The following is a 22,913-nucleotide window of genomic DNA, read 5'->3' as shown; positions in this document are numbered from 1 at the left end:
GGCAGAATGGGTGTTGTATGTGGAGGGTGAGGGCTGCAGTAGGTATCTCAGATAGGGAGGAGTGAGGCCTAAGAGGGTTTTTATAAATAAGCATCAACCAGTGGGTCTTGCGACGAGTATACAGAGATGACCAGTTTACAGGAGTATAGAGTGCAGTGATGTGTCCTATAAGGAGCATTGGTGGCAAATCTGATGGCCGAATGGTAAAGAACATCTAGCCGCACGAGAGCACCCTTACCAGCCGATCTATAAATTATGTCTCCGTAATCTAGCATGGGTAGGATGCTCATCTGAATCAGGGTTAGTTGGCAACTTGGGTGAAAGAGGAGCGATTACGATAGAGGAAACCATATCTAGATTTAACTTTAGTCTTCAGCTTTGATATGTGCTGAGAGAAGGACAGTGTACCATCTAACCATACTCCCAAGTACTTGTATGAGCGCTAAACCCTCAGAGGTAGTAATCACACCTGTGGGGAGAAGGGCATTCTTCTTACCAAACCACATGACCTTTGTTTTTGGAGGTTTTCAGAACAAGGTTAAGGGTAGAGAAAGCTTGTTGGACACTAAGAAAGCTTTGTTGTAGAGCATTTAACACAAATGGGCCAGCTGAGTACAAGACTGTATCATCTGCATATAAATGGATAAGAGAGCTTCCTTTTGCCCAAGCTATGTTGTTGATGCACTATATTTGGTTCTAAACGGATGCTTCAGATTTCTACATCTTCACAGACATCAAGCTAAACTAAAGTTACTACTTACTATAAGACTATGTTGGTGCTGTTTAGGCCCAGGGAGCATCTATTGAAGATTTGATGCAAAAGTATATAATCCTGAATTAAATTAATCTGTTAGGAATTGTGAATGGTTGTGAATACTTTATTTGTGTAATAGTGTGAGTAAGTAATCATTAAGGAAGAGCCAGAAACATATGGCTCTATTTTAACAAACCTAACGCAATGGTAAATCTAAGCGTTATAGGTTGAGGGTCATGTCAGAAATATTTATGCTATTTTCACTATCACAATTATCGGCACAAAACTTGGTGGCATTGAGCGAAAGGTCAGGGTTCTGATGAATACAAAAGTTGTGGGTGTGTAGAGGCTTGGCCCCTCACTGGCCAATCAAAACATGCTCAATGGCGAAATATGTGGTTTTGTGTGTATTTGTATTTATTGCCTTGGAATCAACTCCAATTCCGATGTTAGTCCGTTAGAGTTTGTTAAATGGCTTACTGAAACGTAATAACAAAATGTAGACCTGTCTTTGCTAAATTTGTTGACTCATTCGCAGTCCACATTGTTCTAACTAATTGTATGGCTTTAATAGCATTCCCACTGATACAGGGGCTAGGCCTAATGTACATTGTATTATAGCTGAGCATGGACATGGCAAATATTGAAAATAAGCTAGATTAAATGAATTATTGATAAGGTGTAAAAATAGAACAAATAATTCTAATCAAATACTAAACAAAACAAAACAACTTGTTTTAAATAGGCTATGTCACACTTACTGGCACCATCATTTCTCCCCGCCGGCATATAGTAACAATGTAGACAATGTAGCTGGATAAAGATCCACTATAAAGAGAAAGGGAGAATGTCCACTCACTGTCATACTGCTCCCAAATAGGCCTGTGTTTTCAGAACATAATCGGAACTATTTTACAGATCAGATCGTATTCACACATCTTCAGAAGTTGCATTCCAAGCGCACCACAGACGTTGTCACGATAAAACCAGGAAGGTGAATCATTCTATGTTTGGTTATAATACAACTAAACGAAAAATAAGCAATCTATTCTTTTAAAAATACAGCAATAAATAAATGTAAAATGTAATGAATGATATCATAAAATCACCATTATTAAAAAGACACACATTGCTGTTGAACCAACCTTCATTATAGTAGGCCTAAGGGAAGGCTTCGGTTTTCAACATATGAAACGGAAAACTAGCGATTTTTACAGGTTGCAGATAACTTCAAATTACGAGGTTCCCCGGTATCTTTCGTTTCATGATGGGAATGGACATGTAGCCTACATCATGGCGGGGGTTTAACGTACATCAAAAATGGGACCTGTATGGCTAAAATAATGTGGGCCTGCCTACAATGCATAGATAACAAGAGAACACAGCTTTGGTGATGAAATTTAAAAAACGCTTTGGTGATGATATTTTAATAAAGCTTTGGTGATATTTTAATACAGCTTTGGTGATTATATTTTAATAAAGCTTTGGTGATGATATTTTAATAAAGCTTTGGTGATATTTTAATACAGCTTTGGTGATGATATTTCAATAAAGCTTTGGTGATGATATTTTAATACAGCTTTGGTGATTATATTTTAATAAAGTTTTGGTGGGGATATTTTAATAAAGTTTTGTTGATGATATTTAAAAAACGCTTTGGTGATGATATTTTATACAGCTTTGGTGATTATATTTTAATAAAGCTTTGGTGATGATATTTTAATAAAGCTTTGGTGGTGATATTTTAATACAGCTTTGGTGATTATATTTTAATAAAGCTTTGGTGATGATATTTTAATAAAGCTTTGGTGATATTTTAATACAGCTTTGGTGATTATATTTTAATAAAGCTTTGGTGATGATATTTTAATAAAGCTTTGGTGATATTTTAATACAGCTTTGGTGATGATATTTCAATAAAGCTTTGGTGATGATATTTTAATACAGCTTTGGTGATTATATTTTAATAAAGTTTTGGTGGGGATATTTTAATAAAGTTTTGTTGATGATATTTAAAAAACGCTTTGGTGATGATATTTTAATAAAGCTTTGGTGATGATATTTTAATAAAGCTTTGGTGATGATATTTTAATAAAGTTTTGTTGATGATATTTAAAAAACGCTTTGGTGATGATATTTTAATAAAGTTTTGGTGGGGATATTTTAATAAAGCTTTGGTGATGATATTTTAATAAAGCTTTGGTGATGATATTTTAATAAAGCTTTGGTGATGATATTTTAATCAAGCTTTGGTGATGATATTTTAATAAAGTTTTGGTGGGGATATTTTAATAAAGTTTTGTTGATGATATTTAAAAAACGCTTTGGTGATGATATTTTAATAAAGCTTTGGTGATGATATTTTAATCAAGCTTTGGTGATGATATTTTAATAAAGCTTTGGTGATGATATTTTAATCAAGCTTTGGTGATTAAGATTTACTTCCAAGCGGTCTCAGGAGGCAAACCCTTTATCAACAGTATTGACTTCTCCGCGATTGCATTGGGCATCAAAAGCCTTCATTGAAATTGAAACCTCCCCTACCTCCCCTTCTCTGCAAACTTTCTCAGTCTAAATCCCCTTTATTGTTATGTACCATCTTCTCTTCCATCTCTCTGTATATCTCTCTCCCCTTCCTAGCTCCCTATCTCCCTCCCTCCGTTGCTCTCTTTGATTTTGAATATGCTGATTTCACGGTCAGAGCCTTTGTCGCTCCCCTCGCAATCAGCGGCTCTTTTATTTTTCATTAGCCTCTCACCAAAGCATATTTTGAGCGGCAGGGCTTTCAGTGGTTCTCTGAACTCCACAGAACAGCACAGCTCCCTCCCCAGCCCTCCTCTCTCCTCACTCTTCAGGTTAATCAAAAGGGACACAAACAGACCTGAACAGAGCAGAGCTACAGCCAGGTACAGTGGTATTACCCTCAGTTCAGCCAAGCCTTTATTTCACATAACAGTCACTGCTCTCAGTGGATGTACTCCTTCAGGTAAAGGGAGAGAACAGTGGATGTACTCCTTCAGGGAAAGGGAGAGAACAGTGGATGTACTCCTTCAGGTAAAGGGAGAGAACAGTGGATGTACTCCTTCAGGTAAAGGGAGAGAACAGTGGATGTACTCCTTCAGGTAAAGGGAGAGAACAGTGGATGTACTCCTTCAGGGAAAGGGAGAGAACAGTGGATGTACTCCTTCAGGTAAAGGGAGAGAACAGTGGATGTACTCCTTCAGGTAAAGGGAGAGAACAGTGGATGTACTCCTTCAGGTAAAGGGAGAGAACAATGGATGTACTCCTTCAGGGAAAGGGAGAGAACAGTGGATGTACTCCTTCAGGTAAAGGGAGAGAACAGTGGATGTACTCCTTCAGGTAAAGGGAGAGAACAGTGGATGTACTCCTTCAGGGAAAGGGAGAGAACAGTGGATGTACTCCTTCAGGTAAAGGGAGAGAACAGTGGATGTACTCCTTCAGCGAAAGGGAGAGAACAGTGGATGTACTCCTTCAGGTAAAGGGAGAGAACAGTGGATGTACTCCTTCAGGTAAAGGGAGAGAACAGTGGATGTACTCCTTCAGGGAAAGGGAGAGAACAGTGGATGTACTCCTTCAGGGAAAGGGAGAGAACAGTGGATGTACTCCTTCAAGTAAAGGGAGAGAACAGTGGATGTACTCCTTCAGGTAAAGGGAGAGAACAGTTGATGTACTCCTTCAGGTAAAGGGAGAGAACAGTGGATGTACTCCTTCAGGGAAAGGGAGAGAACAGTGGATGTACTCCTTCAGGTAAAGGGAGAGAACAGTTGATGTACTCCTTCAGGTAAAGGGAGAGAACAGTGGATGTACTCCTTCAGGGAAAGGGAGAGAACAGTGGATGTACTCCTTCAGGGAAAGGGAGAGAACAGTGGCTGTACTCCTTCAGGTAAAGGGAGAGAACAGTGGATGTACTCCTTCAGGTAAAGGGAGAGAACAGTGGATGTACTCCTTCAGGTAAAGGGAGAGAACAGGATCAACTCTTATCCTATTGATTAAACAAATGAAACGGTGCTTGGAACCCAAAAATCAAATTGAACGTACTCTTACAGTTAGACATTCATGTAAAGCACCTGGCAAGGGTAAAGGGCAATATTTACCTGAGCTGGACTTGAACTAGCCATACCCACGGACGTCTAACCTTAGTCACGACATCACAGGGTTGATCTTTGACCCTATTGCTATGGCTACTGTAATATTAAAATGTAAACCCCTAATTCTTTGCAGGGTATTCGGCCCCCTTGAACTTTGCGACCTTTTGCCACATTTCAGGCTTCAAACATAAAGATATAAAACTGTATTTTTTTGTGAAGAATCAACAACAAGTGGGACACAATCATGAAGTGGAACGACATTTATTGGATATTTCAAACTTTTTTAACAAATCAAAAACTGAAAAATTGGCCGTGCAAAATTATTCAGCCCCTTTACTTTCAGTGCAGCAAACTCTCTCCAGAAGTTCAGTGAGGATCTCTGAATGATCCAATGTTGACCTAAATGACTAATGATGATAAATACAATCCACCTGTGTGTAATCAAGTCTCCGTATAAATGCACCTGCACTGTGATAGTCTCAGAGGTCCGTCAAAAGCGCAGAGAGCATCATGAAGAACAAGGAACACACCAGGCAGGTCCGAGATACTGTTGTGAAGAAGTTTAAAGCCGGATTTGGATACAAAAAGATTTCCCAAGCTTCAAACATCCCAAGGAGCACTGTGCAAGCGATAATATTGAAATGGAAGGAGTATCAGACCACTGCAAATCTACCAAGACCTGGCCGTCCCTCTAAACTTTCAGCTCATACAAGGAGAAGACTGATCAGAGATGCAGCCAAGAGGCCCATGATCACTCTGGATGAACTGCAGAGATCTACAGCTGAGGTGGGAGACTCTGTCCATAGGACAACAATCAGACGAATATTGCACAAATCTGGCCTTTATGGAAGAGTGGCAAGAAGAAAGCCATTTCTTAAAGATATCCATAAAAAGTGTTGTTTAAAGTTTGCCACAAGCCACCTGGGAGACACACCAAACATGTGGAAGAAGGTGCTCTGGTCAGATGAAACCAAAATTGAACTTTTTGGCAACAATGCAAAACGTTATGTTTGGCGTAAAAGCAACACAGCTGAACACACCATCCCCACTGTCAAACATGGTGGTGGCAGCATCATGGTTTGGGCCTGCTTTTCTTCAGCAGGGACAGGGAAGATGTTTAAAATTGATGGGAAGATGGATGGAGCCAAATACAGGACCATTCTGGAAGAAAACCTGATGGAGTCTGCAAAAGACCTGAGACTGGGACGGAGATTTGTCTTCCAACAAGACAATGATCCAAAACATAAAGCCAAATCTACAATGGAATGGTTCAAAAATAAACATATCCAGGTGTTAGAATGGCCAAGTCAAAGTCCAGACCTGAATCCAATCGAGAATCTGTGGAAAGAACTGAAAACTGCTGTTCACAAATGCTCTCCATCCAACCTCACTGAGCTCGAGCTGTTTTGCAAGGAGGAATGGGAAAAAATGTCAGTCTCTCGATGTGCAAAACTGATAGAGACATACCCCAAGCGACTTACAGCTGTAATCGCAGCAAAAGGTGGCGCTACAAATTATTAACTTAAGGGGGCTGAATAATTTAGCACGGCCAATTTTTCAGTTTTTGATTTGTTAATTTTTTTTTGAAATATCCAATAAATGTCGTTCCACTTCATGATTGTGTCCCACTTGTTGTTGATTCTTCACAAAAAAATACAGTTTTATATCTTCATGTTTGAAGCCTGAAATGTGGCAAAAGGTCGCAAAGTTCAAGGGGGCCGAATACTTTCGCAAGGCACTGTATATGAGAATGCTATTCATTGACTACAGCTCAGCGTTCAACACCATAGAGCCTTCAAAGCTCATCACTAAGCTAAGGACCCTGGGACTAAATACCTCCCTCTGCAACTGGATCCTGGACTTCCTAGCGGGCCACCCCCGGTGGTAAGGGTAGGTAACAACACATCTGCCACACTGATGCTCAACACGGGGGCCCCCCAGGGGTTTATGCTCAGTCTCATCCTGTATTCCCTGTTCACCCATGACTGCATTGCCATGCATGACTCCAACACCTTCCTTAAGTTTGCTGATGACACAACAGTGGTAGGCCTGATCACTGGCAATGATGATACAGCCTATAGTGAGGAGGTCAGAGACCTGGCAGTGTGGTGCCAGGACAACAACCTCTCCCTCAACGTGATCAAGACAAAGGAGATGATCGTGGACTACATCGACGGGGCTGTAGTGGAGCAGGTTGAGAGCTTCAAGTTCCTTGGTGTCCACATCAGCAATGAACTATCGTGGTCCAAACACACCAAGACAGTCGTGAAAAGGGCATGACAACTATTCCCCCTCAGGAGAGTGAAAAGATTTGGCATGGGTCCTCAGACCCTCAAAAAGTTCCACAGCTGCACCATTGAGAGCATCTTGACTGGTTGCATCACCGCCTAGTATGGCGCATGTACACGGCGCATGTGACAAATAAACTGTATAATTGCTTAGCATTGTCTCATTGTCTCAGGCCCTCTGAGTGTCAGAGCCCTGCTATAGAGTCTATTCTGAAGGTTATAATCATCCCTGGTAAATCTGCCAGTCCTCGGGAGTGGAGGAACAATGGCATGGCAGCCAGGGATCTCAGTTTGAGTTATCTTCCGACTTATCTGACAGAGGCTGTGTTGTGTAGCCATGTGTGGAAGAGGAGGCGGCACGGGCCAATGACAGTGCAGAGTTGCAGAACACAGAGTACTATGGCTAGATCAATTCTGACAGGTGCAGGAGATTGTCTGGCAAGCTGTCATTTCGGAGATGACTTGAAAAGGGAGGGGTGAGAGGGGTGAGGGGCATGAGGGGTATTCTAGGCTGTTTGAGACCCACCTGTATGGTGACGATGCGTGGCAGGGGCTGGCGAGTGTTGGCACCCCCTTCGATGGCGATGCCCAGGGTGCTGGCACTCTTTGCCACCCTCACCAGTGTGGAGGTACACTCCAAGAGACCCGGCTGCAGAGAGAGAGAGATAGAGAAGAGAGGGGGCATAATATAACTCAAACTCAAACTCAAACTCAAATATTCACCCTGGAGACCCATGAACTCTTTTCTTTTGCACCTTTGTTACACATTGGTCCACCCATAAAGGTAGGAACCAATCAACAATTTTCCCACCACCTAACCACTAATCAGCAATAAGCATAAAGGGACAGGCAGAGGAAACAAGAGACCTCTAGCGCAGTATGAGATGAGATGGAAGTGATTGAATAGATGAGAAATCATTGAAAGGACAAAAATGTATCAATGAGCAAAGAAAGAAAAACTGTATGTGCATAAAGAAAGAATAAAACAGAAAGAAGTTAGGACAGTTAGGATTGAGAACAAGCTTCAGATAGAGTGAGCAGTGACAGAGGACAACCCAGCTCTGTTTGTCTGTTTCTCTTCTTGTAATCCCTCCCTTTCAGCTCCATCCATCCATTCATCCATCCATACATCTCCCTCTTTCTCTTTCTGTGTCGTCTTTCTCCCCGCTGGTGTGTCCTCCTCACCGGTTTGGCGGTGCTGTCCCCACGTGCCCCCTTGGAGTCTCGTGGGGGGCGTGTGTGGGGACTGCTTTCCCTGCTGAGTCGCCCCGACTCGCTAATGTCCACCCCACTGTCCTCGCTCAGTGTCTGTCCACTGTCTGACAGCTGGGACAGGGTGGCACCTTGGAGGGGATGGGTGCAGAAGGTTAGAGACTGGCACAGGGACACACTCAGGCAGAAATACATACACCCATGATTACACATAAACATGCACTTCCTCTTATTTGTGTAACCAATCCTTCACGTCCAAATCTGGTCTCATGGTTTTTGGAGTCCAACTCTAGCTTTTCCTCCAACCTACTCCCTCCATGCCTCTTACCTCGTGACTGGGGCAGGGACCGCACCTCGTTGACGTCAGACTCTGCATTGGGCCTGTGGACCTCCACCATGACAAAGTGCTGTTTGTTGGAGCCAGAGGAGGCCTTGTCCGTGCTGTGTGGAAGGGGAGGGGGTGTGGATGGGGCAGGGAGTGGAGGTGGAGGGGGTAGATATGGGGAGGGGGCGGCAGGTTTGGTGGTCTTAATAGATGACTGGACTCTAGGGAAGGGGCCTATGGCGTGCTTGTTGACCATGGAAAACTTGGAAGTTGCCATCTCCTTCTTATGGGGGACAGAGGGGTCCCTCTTATGGGGGACGGAGAAATCCTTTTGGAGGGGGACCTTGGGTGAGGAGGGGGACCCTTGGTTCCCCCTCTGGTCCTTGGGTGGGTTATGGGCAGGGGCGGTGAAGTAGAGTCCAGAATAGGAGGATTTGGAGGAAGGGCGTTTTTTGACCTGGTCTCGTCTGCTGGGATGCCTCTGCAGCCCTGGAGGGGGTGGGGGGTTGAAGGTGGGGGGAGATTCGGATGTGGAATGCACCTCATCCTAAGATAAGAGGAGAACAAACAGATCACATTCCTTTCATCCCACAAAACACTCATATACTACAGCACATTTCTGGAATCTCCTCATTCCACACACACACACACCACCAATTATCACGCCTCAGAATTCAACACAACTCATTCAGTTAGGCCAGGATTCAGTTGAGACCCACAGCTAAACATGTTTTTTTGTGTAACCTCAGGTTACACCTTCCCAGTCCGCTGTGTCCCCGGCAACAAGCTCTCCCCTCCAACCAAAACCAACTGAGAAATGAACAATGAAAACAGCAACAGGAGCGGGGAGAGAATGAATGAAGTGATTCATGGGTTTAAAAATAGCAAGAGAAAGCAATCAAAACCAACACAAATATGTTCTGGCTGAATGGAGTTGAGGTGTTTTTAAGACTCTTCAGGTCTTTGCTCTCTGTGTCCCACATTACATCTCCTTGGAACCAACACAGCCTCCTGTCAACATCGGTTACCGTTGCTCTGGTAACTGTGGTAGGTATTCTTGTTTGTGTTTGTGTGTTTCTGATTAGAGCTTTTACCTCAGGTGTCAGACACAGAGCAAGTTCCTCCTTAGTAAGGAGGGAGGAGGAGGAAGAGGAAGCGGAGGAAAAATGTATGCCATAATATCCTCTAACTCTAAACAGACTCCTCCACAGGAAAGAAAGAAATAGGCTATAAGAGTTCAAACTGCATATCCGTTGCTTCCTCTTCTTGTCGCTCTTTCATTTCCAGCTTGTTGTTTTTTCCCTCTCCCTCCATCCCTCCCTCTTCCTCTGCTCTGTCCATCTTTATGAGGTTATGGTTCTGGGCCTGACTGCGGGGCTCACCAGAGAGACGTCAGGCAGTACATCTAGACTCTCTTGAGACTCCTCCCCATTACTGTCCACCATACTGTCATTCTGAGAGAGAGAGAGAGAGAGAGAGAGAGAGAGAGAGAGAGAGGAGGGAAAATAGGGGGGAGACGAGGGTAGAAAGAGAAGAGAGAGAGAGGAGGGAGAGAGAGAGAGACAGCGAGAGAGAGGGAGGTTACGTGAACAGCTGCTTATTTATCCTAAAGCAAATGTTGAGTCCAAATTGCATTTCGTAGGAGTTGTTTCATCTCTAAGAGGGAGGAAAAATAACTCAATATCGTTCTAAATATACTAATCATTCTAAATAAATGTAAATCTACATTCCTAGCTCAACGTTTGGAATGCAATACTACAGGTGGGTACTCGTCACACACACACAAACACAAATGCACACACAAACATTTCTCTATACACACTCACACACACTCTCACTCGCACAAGCACTCACTCCATAATTTTCTAACCACTCACACATAATATGCACATACATTTATATTGACTCTACACACCCACACACCCACTCACATGCAAGCTGCTGTTCTCTGTATTGGAACTGACTTTTTAAATATTTCCTGCATATAGTATGCTTACTTACTTACTTACTTACTTTATTGTGTATTTCATATTTCTTATTCTTATTTCTTGTGTGTTTTTTCTAGTAATACATTGTCATTGATTAATGCATTGTTGGGTTTTGAGTTTGCAAGAAAGGCATTTCACTGTACTTGTGCATTTGACATCAAAACTTAAAATCGGAAACTTGAACACACACCTCTAAATCTCTATATTACACCTTTCAATCTCAAAGTTTGGAATGCAATACTACAGTGGGTACTCAGCACTCACACAAGGTGCACAGAAACCCAATATATCTGCATGGTGCAGGATGAACTGTTGTTCACTGTTCATTGTTTAGTGAGTTCAGACCCTTCATTAAACTCTGCCTGTACCAAAACAAAAGCCCCATAATTTCAGTCTAATTAAACGCTCACTGACGGCACGGGGAGTACTTACGGGCAATTAATTTACTGCAATACAGGGGCACAACTTTCACTGGGGATGGCGGGGACATGACCAAATGACAAATTGCATTTTTGTCTCCCCTGGTTTTATAATTGCACTGTGATACCAAAAGCGGCATTGGTGTGCTTTAGGACGCTGTCCGCATGGCAATTTCAGCCAGCTGGATTTAGGACCACGTGGACACCACAGAGCGTGCAGACAGGCTGTGTGAAGGCAAAGCTTCTGAAAGGCACAGCACCGCTGTCTCTGTGTGTGTTACGCTTTTTCTCAGAGAAGTAAAAACAAGCAGAGCAGAAACTGGATACTCTTTATTTGACTGATGTAGCTGGCAAGGTAACTGCTGTTTTAAATATTGATTCCCAGTGTTGAGCTAGTAGTGTAACTGACATGTAACGTTAGCTACAGTAATAATTCATCCCCCTCGAATGAAGTTCTGTCTGAAGAGAATGAACTAGCTAGCTAGTAGCAACCACAGCCAGTTCAGCTCTAGTCTCTAGCTATTTGTCAGGTAGCTGTATGTAACAGCTGTTGAGTGTATGAAATGTTTTATAGACTTTTTGTCCAGTTTCAACAGAAGTAAATGAACTTGGCTAGTTTTCATCAGTTGATGTACCATTACTATTAGAGATTGCCAAAAGTTGTTTAGCGTTAACTAACTAACTCAATAACTTTAGCTATTATTTTGCCTTAATCACACTAGACCTGAATCAAACAATGACACCAGTGGCCAAATGATTAAAGTCCAATATTCTGAAGTTTTTTGCCAGCACAATGTGAGTTTTTATTAGAGTCAGTTTAGCAATGTAAGGTTATTGATCTGCCAGTTTCCCTAGCTAATTCTCTACTTTTCACACTGACATGGTATAAGAAGTTGGTATAATACTATACTCATCATGTCTTCAGTGCGAAATGTCAGATTAATAGTAGGGAGAATGATTTATTTCAGTTTTTGTTTCTTTCATCACATTCCCAGTGGGTCACAAGTTTACATAGACTCAATTACTATTTGGTAGCATTGCCTTTAAATTGTTTGACTTGGGTCAAAAGTTTCGGGTAGCCTTCCACAAGCTTCCCACAATAAGTTGGGTGAATTTTGCCCCATTCCTCCGGACAGAGCTGGTGTAACTGAGTCAGGTTTGTAGGCCTCCTTGCTCGCACACGCTTTTTCAGTTCTGCCCACACATTTTCTATGGTATTGAGGTCAGGGCTTTGTGATGGCCACTCCAATACCTTGACTTTGTTGTCCTTGAGCCATATTGACACAACTTTGGAAGTATGCTTGGGGTCATTGTCCATTTGGAAGACCCATTTGCGACCAAGCTTTAACTTCCTGACTGATGTCTTGAGATGTTGCTTCAATATATCCACCTCGTTTTCCTCCCTCATGATGCCATCTATTTGTGAAGTGCACCAGTCCCTCCTACAGAAAAGCACCCTCACAACATGATGCTGCCACTCCCGTGCTTCATGGTTGGGATGGTGTTCTTCGGCTTGCAAGCCTCCCCCTTTTCCTCCAAACATAACAATTCATCATTATGGCAAAACAGCTCTATCTTTGTTTCATCAGACCAGAGGAAATTTCTACAAAATGTACGATCTTTGTCCCCATGTGCAGTTGCAAACCGCAGTCTGGCTTTTTTATGGTGGCTTTGGAGCAGTGGCTTCTTCCTTGCTGAGCGGCCTTTCAGGTTATGTTGATATAGGACTCATTTTACTGTGGATACAGATACTTTTGTACCTGTGTCCTCCAGCATCTTCACAAGGTCTTTTGCTGTTATTCTGGGATTGATTTGCAGTTTTTGCACCAAAGTACGTTCATCTCTAGGAGACAGAAAGCGTCTCCTTCCTGAGCAGAATGACAGCTGCATGGTCCTATGGTGTTTATACTTGCGTACTATTGTTTGTACAGATGAACGTGGTACTTTCAGGCGTTTGGAAATTGCTCCCAAGGATAAACCAGACTTGTGGAGGTCTACAATTTTTTTCAAAGTTCTCGGCTGATATCTTTTGATCTCCCATGATTTCAAGCAAAGAGGCACTGAGTTTGAAGGTAGGCCTTGAAATACATCCACAGGTACACTGCCAATTGACTCAAATTCTGTCAATTAGCCTATCAGAAGCTTCCAAAGCCATGACATCATTTTCTGGAATTTTCCAAGCTGTTTAAAGGCACAGTCAACTTAGTGTATGTAAACTTCTGACCCACTGGAAAAGTGATACAGTGAATTATAAGTGAAATAATCTGTCTGTAAACAATTGTTGGAAAACTTACTTGTGTCATGCAGAAAGTAGATGTCCTGACCGATTTGCCAAAACTATAGTTTGTTAAGAAGAAAGTGGTTGAAAAGTGGTTGAAAAGCAAATTTTAATGACTCCAACCTAAGTGTATGTCATCTTCCGACTTCAACTGTATTTGCATGTTATGATTTTGTGAAGGCTGGCTGAATTCTGTCAGTGTGTTATTTTATCTCAGCATGTCTATAGATTCTCCCTTCTCCTTGTTTTTGTTTGCTTGGAAATGTTGATACTGAAGAACGTTTTCAGAAGAAACTGTGTAACTTAGCGGCTAAGAAATGCATTGCCATTATCCTCCCTCAGTGTCTCAATGGATGACAGAATTATAAAGTTATCTATCACTAGATTTGATTTATTACGAGATTAAAGGGATACTGTGTAACTTACAAAAGGTCTGGGTGCCTTATATGGAATACTGTATGACAAAAGGGGTCAGGTTCAGACAGTCTAGCAGCCACAAATATATGTTTTTTTTTCATGGCATTCGAGACACCTGTCTGATTTATGCCTGTCTCAGTGAACTAATCCAATAAGAAGGCCTAAGAATATAGGGATTGTGGCTCAGATGCACAAGACACGTCTCTCTCCAGAATGCGTTATCTCCTGCCATTTTGTGGGTATTCATTGTTTCATAACTTTATTGTGTGCATTGTTTGCTGTGTCTATTAATTCCCCATTACATACAGTACCAGTTTGGACACACCTACTCATTCAAGTTTTTTTTTGTTTTTACTATTTTGTGAAGACATCAATACTATAAAATAACACGTATGGAATCATGTAGTAACCAAAAAAGTGTTAAACAAATCAAAATATATTTAATATTTGAGATTCTTCAATGTAGCAACCCTTTGCCTTGATGACAGCTTTGCACACTCTTGGCATTCTCTCAACCAGCTCCACCTGGAATGCTTTTCCAACAGTCTTGAAGGAGTTCCCACATATGCTGAGCACTTGTTGGCTGCTCATCCCAAACCATCTCAATTGGTTTGAGGTCAGGGGATTGTGGAGGCCAGGTCATCTGATGCTGCACTCAATCACTCTCCTTCTTGGTCAAATAGCCCTTATACAGCCTGTAGGTGTGTTGGGTCAATGACCGGTTGAAAAACAAATTATAGTCCCACTAAGCGCCAGATGGGATGTCGTATCGCTGCTGAATGCTGTGGTAGCCATGCATTCTGCGTTTTTGTTTATTTCATTCCATTTATATGTTTGTCAATGTATTGGTCGTCGTTTGAAATGCTCCTGTCAATGTTGAGTAAGGACGCACACCTGATTACGCATTTAGTAGTAGAACTAGTCTACCTGGCCTGCACGCAAATATAGGCCTATAAATGTGCCCATTTTGGGATGTCTGATAGTATTTCTGATTGCCGTTTCTCACCACCACTAATGAGCTGTGGAGCTTCTCAAAGTATTTTTTCTTCACCACAAACAACAAGTAAACAAAGTATGGTTTTAGAATCAATTGAGAATGACAAAAGTTCCTCAAAGTATTATAACAATATTTCCAGCTCTCTCCTTTTCGATAACCACTTGGCATGAAAGGGAAAAATGTAATGCTCTGATCCAATGGAAACGTCATAAAATATCTGATTACTTCTTATCCCTTGCACAAATAGCCTACAGCGGTGTCTATCCTGAGCTCACTGGTGCGCAAAACTCTGAGGATGCAGACTGGGTTCTGAGGATGCAGAGCCTGGGTTCGAGCCCAGGCTCTGTCGCAGCCGGCCGCGACCGGGAGGTCCATGGGGCGACGCACAATTAGCCTAGCGTCGTCCGGGATAGGGAGGGTTTGGCCGGTTGGGATATCCTTGTCTCAACATGCAATAGCGACTCATGTGGTGGGCCGGGTGCAGAGCGCGCTGACCAGGTCGCTCGGCGTACGGTGTTTCCTCTGACACATTGGTGCAGCTGGCTTCCGGGTTGGATGCGTGATGTGTTAAGAAGCAGTGTGGCTTGGTTGGGTTGTGTTTCAGAGGACACATGGCTCTCAACCTTCATCTCTCCGAGCCCGTACAGGAGTTGTAGCAATGAAACAAGACGGTAACGACTAACAATTGGATACCACGAAATTGGGGAGAAAAAGGGGGTAAAAAAAAATTGTAAGATAAATTGGCACTCCAAATAAAAACATTACCGGCAACTTCAGGAGCGTAAAGGCAGAATCTGCAAAGGCCAGCAGCAGCAGCATCAGGAACAGGTTTTTTTCTTCTGGTCAGGCTATCTTGCTCTCTGGCTCCCTCTTGAGTCATTTGTGTGTCTTAAATATTTAATTAAACAGCATACTTAAAGCATCAGACAAGTTCAGTACATATACTAAAGATGATTTTATCAGAACACATATAGGGTGTGTCTATATATAGAAAAATACAAGTTTTCAAATTTCGACTGATTGATTGTTCGAAAGAAAAGACTACTCTTGGTCGACCAAGATGGTTTTTTAATGTCGTCGACAGCCCTAGTAGAAATGCAGGAAATTAGCTTTAAATGGCCCAAAAAATTCTGAGGGACCCCCAGACCCACCACCAGATTATATCCACCCCACTTCTGAAACCAAAGTTGCGCCCCAGCTGCAATAGTTATTACTTACTATGTGTGTGTACTGAGAGGAAGCTGTTTATTTGTGTGTGTGTGTGTGTGTGTGTGTGTGTGTGTGTGTGTGTGTGTGTGTGTGTACATGTGTGACAGAGAGAGGTGTGACAGAGAGAGAGAGAGAGAGGTAGAGAGTGAGTGAGTGTGTGTGTGTGTGTGTGCATGTGTGACAGAGAGAGGTAGAGAGAGAGAGAGTATTTGTGTGTGCACACAAGTAATCAGCTGTACGTGTGTCTGTGTTTGCATGTGTTTGGGTATGTGACTGTACACCATACTGTGTCTAGTTGATAAATTCACATTTTCTGATCCCCAACTAAAACCATCCCACCTCTCTAATCTCTCCAAAACAGAGGCATTCAACTGTGACTCCAAAACAACAACAACTATAAGCAGGGGCACAGCCCAGACCCCCCCTCCCCCCACCACCAGAACACACACACATACACACACACACACACACACACACACACACACACACACACACACACACACACACACACACACACACACACACACACACACACACACACACACACACACCTGGTCATACCATCCAGAGGCCATGCTGAGATAGAGATGTGACTTGTGAGTGTGTGAAGGTCTGGCATGGTCCACCGTGTACTATGTATGGTAAGCCTGCTGCAGCTTTTCTCAACTGTCAGCTTGTTTTTCTGAGTCAGAGAGTATTGTGTGTGTGTGCATGTGTTTACGTGCACCTCTGAGTGTGTGTGTGTTACGTCAACGTAAGTCTGGCTGTCTGAAATTACTCCTGTTGAAACAACAGCCACTACCAAGCACCAGCACACATTTTAGGACAGAAGACACTAGTGATGCACAGGTTGATTCATAACCCGCAGTACCCTCACTTATACAGTGGCTTGCAAAAGTATTCACCCCCCTTGGCATTTTTCCTATTTTGTTGCCTTACAACCTGGAATTAAAATATACTTTTCTGAGGTTGTGTATCATTTGATTTACACAACATGCAAAATATTTTTTATTGTGAAATAAACTAGAAATAAGACAAAAACAACAGAAAACTTGAGCTATAACTATTCACCCAACCAAAGTCAATACTTTGTAGAGCCACCCGTTGCAGCAATTACAGCTGCAAGTCTCTTGGGGTATGTCTCTATCAGCATGGCACATCTAGACAGGCACATCTAGACTGCTCTAAAACTGCTCCAGCTCCTTCAAGTAGGATGGGTTCCGCTGGTGTACAGCATTCTTTAAGTCATACCACAGATTCTCAATTGGATTGAGGTCTGGGCTTTCCAATACATTTATATGTTTCCCCTTAAACCACTCAAGTGTTGCTTTAGCAGTATGCTTAGGGTCATTGTCCTGCTGGAAGGTGAACCGTCCCAGTCTCAAATCTCTGGAAGATTGAAACAGGTTTCCCTCAAGAATTTCCCTGTATTTAGCTCCATCCATCATTCCTTTAATTCTGACCAGTTTCCCAGTACCTGCCGATGGACAAACATCCCCACAGCATGATGCTGCCACCACCATGCTTCACTGTGGGGATTGTATTCTTGGGGTGATGAGAGGTGTTGGGTTTTTGCCAGACATAGCGTTTTCCTTGATGGCCAAAAAGCTCAATTTTAGTCTCATCTGACCAGAGTACTTTCTTCCATATGTTTGGGGAGTCTCCCACATGCCTTTTGGCAAACACCCAACAAATGTTTTTTCTTTAAGCAATGGCTTTTTTCTGGCCACTCTTCCGTAAAGCCCAGCTCTTTGGAATGTACGGCTTAAACTGGTCCTATGGACATATACTCCCCTCTCCAATGTGGAGCTTTGCAGCTCCTTCAGGGTTATCTGTGGTCTCTTTGTTGCCTCTCTGAACTTCTTGATGCACCCATCCCGTTAGCGGGATCATTTTCGTCAACATCCGCTGAATTGCAGAGCGCCAAATTCAAATTAAATTACTAAAAATGTTTAATTTTCATGAAATCACAAGTGCAACATAGCAAAACACAGCTTAGCTTGTTGTTAATCCACCTGGCGTGTCAGATTTCAAAAAAGCTTTTCGGTGAAAGCATACCAAGCGTTTATGTAAGGACATCTCTCTCAGCAGACAAAACATTACAAACAGCTAGCAGCCAAGTTGATTGGTCACGAAAGTCAGAAAAGCAATAAAATGAATTGCTTACCTTTGATGATCTTCAGATGTTTGCACTCACGAGACTCACAATTACACAATAAATGTTCCTTTTGTTCCATAAAGATGATTTTTATATCCAAAATACCTCCATTTGATTGGTGCGTTATGTTCAGAAATCCACAAGCTCGAGCGGTCATGGCCCGGGCAGACGAAAATTCCAAATAGTATCTGTAAAGTTCGTAGAAACATGTCAAACGTTTTTATAATCGAACCTCAGGTTGTTTTTACAATATACACTGCTCAAAAAAATAAAGGGAACACTTAAACAACACAATGTAACTCCAAGTCAATCAATCACACTTCTGTGAAATCAAACTGTCCACTTAGGAAGCAACACTGATTGACAATAAATTTCACATGCTGTTGTGCAAATGGAATAGACAACAGGTGAAAATTATAGGCAATTAGCAAGACACAACCAATAAAGGAGTGGTTCTGCAGGTGACCACAGACCACTTCTCAGTTCCTATGCTTCCTGGCTGATGTTTTTGTCACTTTTGAATGCTGGCGGTGCTTTCACTCCAGTGGTAGCATGAGACGGAGTCTACAACCCACACAAGTGGCTCAGGTAGTGCAGCTCATCCAGGATGGCACATCAATGCCAGCTATGGAAGGAAGGTTTGCTGTGTCTGTCAGCGTAGTGTCCAGAGCATGGAGGCGCTACCAGGAGACAGGCCAGTACATCAGGAGACGTGGAGGAGGCCGTAGGAGGGCAACAAGCCAGCAGCAAGACCGCTACCTCTGCCTTTGTGCAAGGAGGAGCAGGAGGAGCACTGCCAGAGCCCTGCAAAATGACCTCCAGCAGGCCACAAATGTGCATGTGTCTGCTCAAACGGTCAGAAACAGACTCCATGAAGGTGGTATGAGGGCCCGACGTCCACAGATGGGGGTTGTGCTTACAGCCCGACATCGTGCAGGACGTTTGATATTTGCCAGAGAACACCAAGATTGGCAAATTCGCCACTGGCGCCCTGTGCTCTTCACAGAGGAAAGCAGGTTCACACTGAGCACATGTGACAGACGTGACAGAGTCTGAAGACGCCGTGGAGAACGTTCTGCTGCCTGCAACATCCTCCAGCATGACCGGTTTGGCGGTGGGTCAGTCATGGTAAGGGGTGGCATGTCTTTGGGGGGCCGCACAGCCCTCCATGTGCTCGCCAGAGGTAGCCTGACTGCCATTAGGTACCTAGATGAGATCCTCAGACCCCTTGTGAGACCATATGCTGGTGCGGTTGGCCCTGGGTTCCTCCTAATGCAAGACAATGCTAGACCTCATGTGGCTGGAGTGTGTCAGCAGTTCCTGCAAGAGGAAGGCATTGATGCTATGGACTGGCCCGCCAGTCGGTTCCCCAGACCTGAATCCAATTGAGCACATCTGGGACATCATGTCTCGCTCCATCCACCAACGCCACGTTGCACCACAGATTGTCCAGGAGTTGGCAGATGCTTTAGTCCAGGTCTGGGAGGAGATCCCTCAGGAGACCATACGCCACCTCATCAGGAGCATGCCCAGGCGTTGTAGGGAGGTCATACAGGCACGTGGAGGCTACACAAACTACTGAGCCTCATTTTGACTTGTTTTAAGGACATTACATCAAAGTTGGATCAGCCTGTAGTGTGGTTTTCCACTTTAATTTTGAGTGTGACTCCAATTCCAGACCTCCATGGGTTGATAAATTTGATTTCCATTGATAATTTTTGTGTGATTTTGTTGTCAGCACATTCAACTATGTAAAGAAAAAAGTATTTAATAAGAATATTTCATTCATTCAGATCTAGGATGTGTTATTTTAGTGTTCCCTTTATTTTTTTGAGCAGTGTATTATCGATAATATTTCAACCGGACTGTACCTTCTTCAATAGGTGAGCGAGAGAAAATGTCTGCTCCAAACTGTTGCGCATGCAAAACGCTGCTGACACCCAGCCATACAATGACGTGATCTTTCTCGCTCATTTTTCAAAACAAAAGCCTGAAACTATGTCTAAAGACTGTTCACAACATATGGAAGCCATAGGAAAAGGAATCTGGTTGATATCCCTTTAAATGGAGCGAAGGCAGGCAATGGAACAGAGAGTTTTCAGGAAAAACAGCACTTCCGGGTGGATTTTCCTCAGGCTTTCACCTGTAATATCAGTTCTGTTATACAATATTTTGACAGTTTTGGAAACTTTAGAGTGTTTTCTATCCTAATTGTATGCATATTCTAGATTCTGGACCTGAGAAATAGGCAGTTTCATTTGGGTATGTTTTTCATCCAAACATCAAAATACTGCCCCCTACACTCAACAGGTTAATGCCCTCCTTGCCTGGTCTGTGAGTTTTGGTGGGTGGCCCTCTCTTTGCAGGTTTGTCGTGGTGACATATTCTTTCAATTTTTTAATAATGGATTTAATGGTGCTCCGTGGGATGTTCAAAGTTTCAGATATTTTTTTATAACCCAACCCTGGTCTGTCCTTCTCCAGAACTTTGTCCCTGAGCTGTTTGGAGAGCTCCTTGGTCTTCATGGTGTCGCTTCCTTGGTGGTGCTCCTTGTTTATTGGTGTTGCAGACTCTGGGGCCTTTCAGAACAGGTGTCTATATACTGAGATCATGCGACAGATTGCACAAAGGTGGACTTTAGTTAACTAATTATGTGACTTCTGAAGATAATTGGTCGCACCAGATATTATTTAGGGGCTTCATAGCAAAGGGGGTGAATACATATTCACGCACAACTTTTCTGTAATTTCTTTTCATTTCACTTCACCAATTTGGACAATTTTGTGTATGTCCATTACATGAAATCAAAATAAAAATCCATTAAATTACAGGTTGTAATGCAACAAAATAGGATAAACGCCAAGGGGGATGAATACTTTTGCAAGGCCCTGTATCTGCGGGGCGGGCGGGTTTAGTGTCATGATATATTGTGTGGATGAAGGGCAGCTGGGTGGCTTATCATTCTTGTCCAATTTCTAGGCTACGTTGAGGTTTACCGTTCATTATTTTTAAGCTATCTGGCATTATTAGTGCGGAACTGTATGTGCACCAAATAGTCTACATGCCAAAGGCTTTAGAGAATGGGCAGAAACAATAAGGACAATCTCTTAGTTTAATTCAATAAGAGAAAAGCTGCAGAATGGAGAGTTTAAAATAAAGAGAAGGGAAGGACAGAGAAGTAATGTTTGGGAAAGATTTAGTGAAGTGTTATTAAAAGAGGGTGAAGGCAGTGCTGGCTATGTTATTTGTGATTAGGGTAACCACATTTAAAATACCCAATTGTGGCACAACAGGATGATTCTGCGTAACATTCGCAGGACAGCGTAGCCTACATGAATAAAATCATTTGGCATAACATTTGGTTATGTTATGTAGAATACTATTTAATCATTATGTGATCTTCCAAGACTTTGACTCATCTTTGATCTAACTTTAGCCTACTAAAGGAGCACCACTGTGAGATGTGGAGGAGCTACTCTCAAAGCACTCCGGTGAAAAGGATGACATTTTATGACCAAGTTTTCCAAGTTCGCGGAGCAGAAACCTGTAAGTTCCTGTATGTTTCCGCCGTCGCACCATGTGTTGTTGGTCATAAATCAGAGCCCCCAACCCTTGCACTTGCCAGAGAGCTCCCGCTTCCTATTTGCTTGAAAAACTGTAAAACCCACTGGTTGTATATAATCCGTCTGCATGTCGGAGGAAAGCCAAGTCTCAGAAAAATAGAGTATGTTGCAGGACCTGATGTCCCTCTTGAAGGGGATCATCGCTCTGAGTATATCAAGTTTTTCATTAATGATTGAACATTAGCGAGTAGTATGCTCTTATTCTCACTAAGACCTTGCCACGTCTGCCTCTCCGTAAGCATCTTCGCAGCCTAAACTCTCCGATAGGACTCCCAAGCAGATCGGCTCCTTGCCGAAGAAGCTGGTCCATTGTTCTGCATTCTCAGGGAATTCGGGAAGGGCAGGATGGATGGTGAGTACCCATACATTTTTAGACGTCACTGCAGAAAACCCACCACATGCATACGAACACATACTCAGCTGAGTTCTTTCTTACAAGACCTGAATTTCATATAATATTCAATACATCAATAAAGCAGTAGAACAAATATCACAATATCGGAACCTCAACTAAAATAAATCAATGTAGGCTAAAGCAGAAAACATATGAGAATATATAGTCCTCCTGCCTATGTGATAATATGAAGTACATATTCAGATTAACTTCACAGTACAGAACAAGTTTGTAAAGGAAAAATAAGTGCCTAACTTAGTTTTCAAAACCTCCCACAATGACTCTCCCCATGTCAAGTCCTTTTAACTCCTGACAGTCAATGTCTTGCTCAAAGCCATAAGCGGGCCTGTGGCTGTGACGTTTAGCCTCCCTCTAACTGTTCTGAAGACTCTGGCTGTAGTGCTTATTTTTTTCCATTCTGAGTTAACTATAACCTGGGTGTCCTCTTTAGCCTTGTCTACAATGCTTACTGCCACTAAATGTGCTTTGGTTCGGGCATCTTCAAAAACCTTTTTTTGTTTTTTTGTGTTTATGTTTATGTTGTACATTCCACCCACTCTTTTGCTAGTTTAATCCATCCAGTCTTTTCTAGACCCAAGCTCCCTGCATTTTTTCATGTTGTACAGCCCAGCTTTGAATTTTGCATGACATGCCAGGGGTTAATAGGTTTGCTTGTTCTTGAACTGAGCCTCCGTCTGGTGGATGCAAAAGTACATTTTGATTCTGAAACAGGAGTGGAGAA

At 42.7% G+C, this 22,913-nt stretch overlaps 1 protein-coding gene and 1 long non-coding RNA gene across 3 annotated transcripts in view; one reads left to right on the top strand and one right to left on the bottom strand.

Moving 5' to 3' along the window:
- LOC110523501 (whirlin) overlaps window positions 1–22,913 on the bottom strand; it is a 163,652-nt gene that overhangs the window by 10,343 nt on the left and 130,396 nt on the right. Inside the window, exons 8-11 of the mRNA XM_021602252.3 lie at window positions 10,071–10,142; window positions 8,692–9,235; window positions 8,337–8,494; window positions 7,678–7,800 (exon numbers count right to left, since the gene is read on the bottom strand). Coding sequence (XP_021457927.3) covers window positions 7,678–7,800; window positions 8,337–8,494; window positions 8,692–9,235; window positions 10,071–10,142 — 897 coding nt within the window. The remainder of the gene's footprint in view (window positions 1–7,677; window positions 7,801–8,336; window positions 8,495–8,691; window positions 9,236–10,070; window positions 10,143–22,913) is intronic.
- LOC149983221 (uncharacterized) overlaps window positions 11,296–22,913 on the top strand; it is a 115,268-nt gene continuing 103,650 nt past the window's right edge. Inside the window, exon 1 of one of the 2 annotated variants that reach the window (XR_016495950.1) lies at window positions 11,296–11,450. This is a non-coding gene — a long non-coding RNA (uncharacterized LOC149983221). Of the gene's footprint in view, window positions 11,451–21,798; window positions 22,130–22,913 lie in introns of those variants that run through there. The other variant, XR_016495951.1, reaches the window with a different exon arrangement.

Source organism: Oncorhynchus mykiss, chromosome 5 (genome assembly GCF_057628025.1).
Source record: "Oncorhynchus mykiss isolate SJ-2025 chromosome 5, ASM5762802v1, whole genome shotgun sequence".
NCBI lineage: Eukaryota > Metazoa > Chordata > Actinopteri > Salmoniformes > Salmonidae > Oncorhynchus > Oncorhynchus mykiss.
This window is presented reverse-complemented; position numbering and strand designations above follow the sequence as displayed.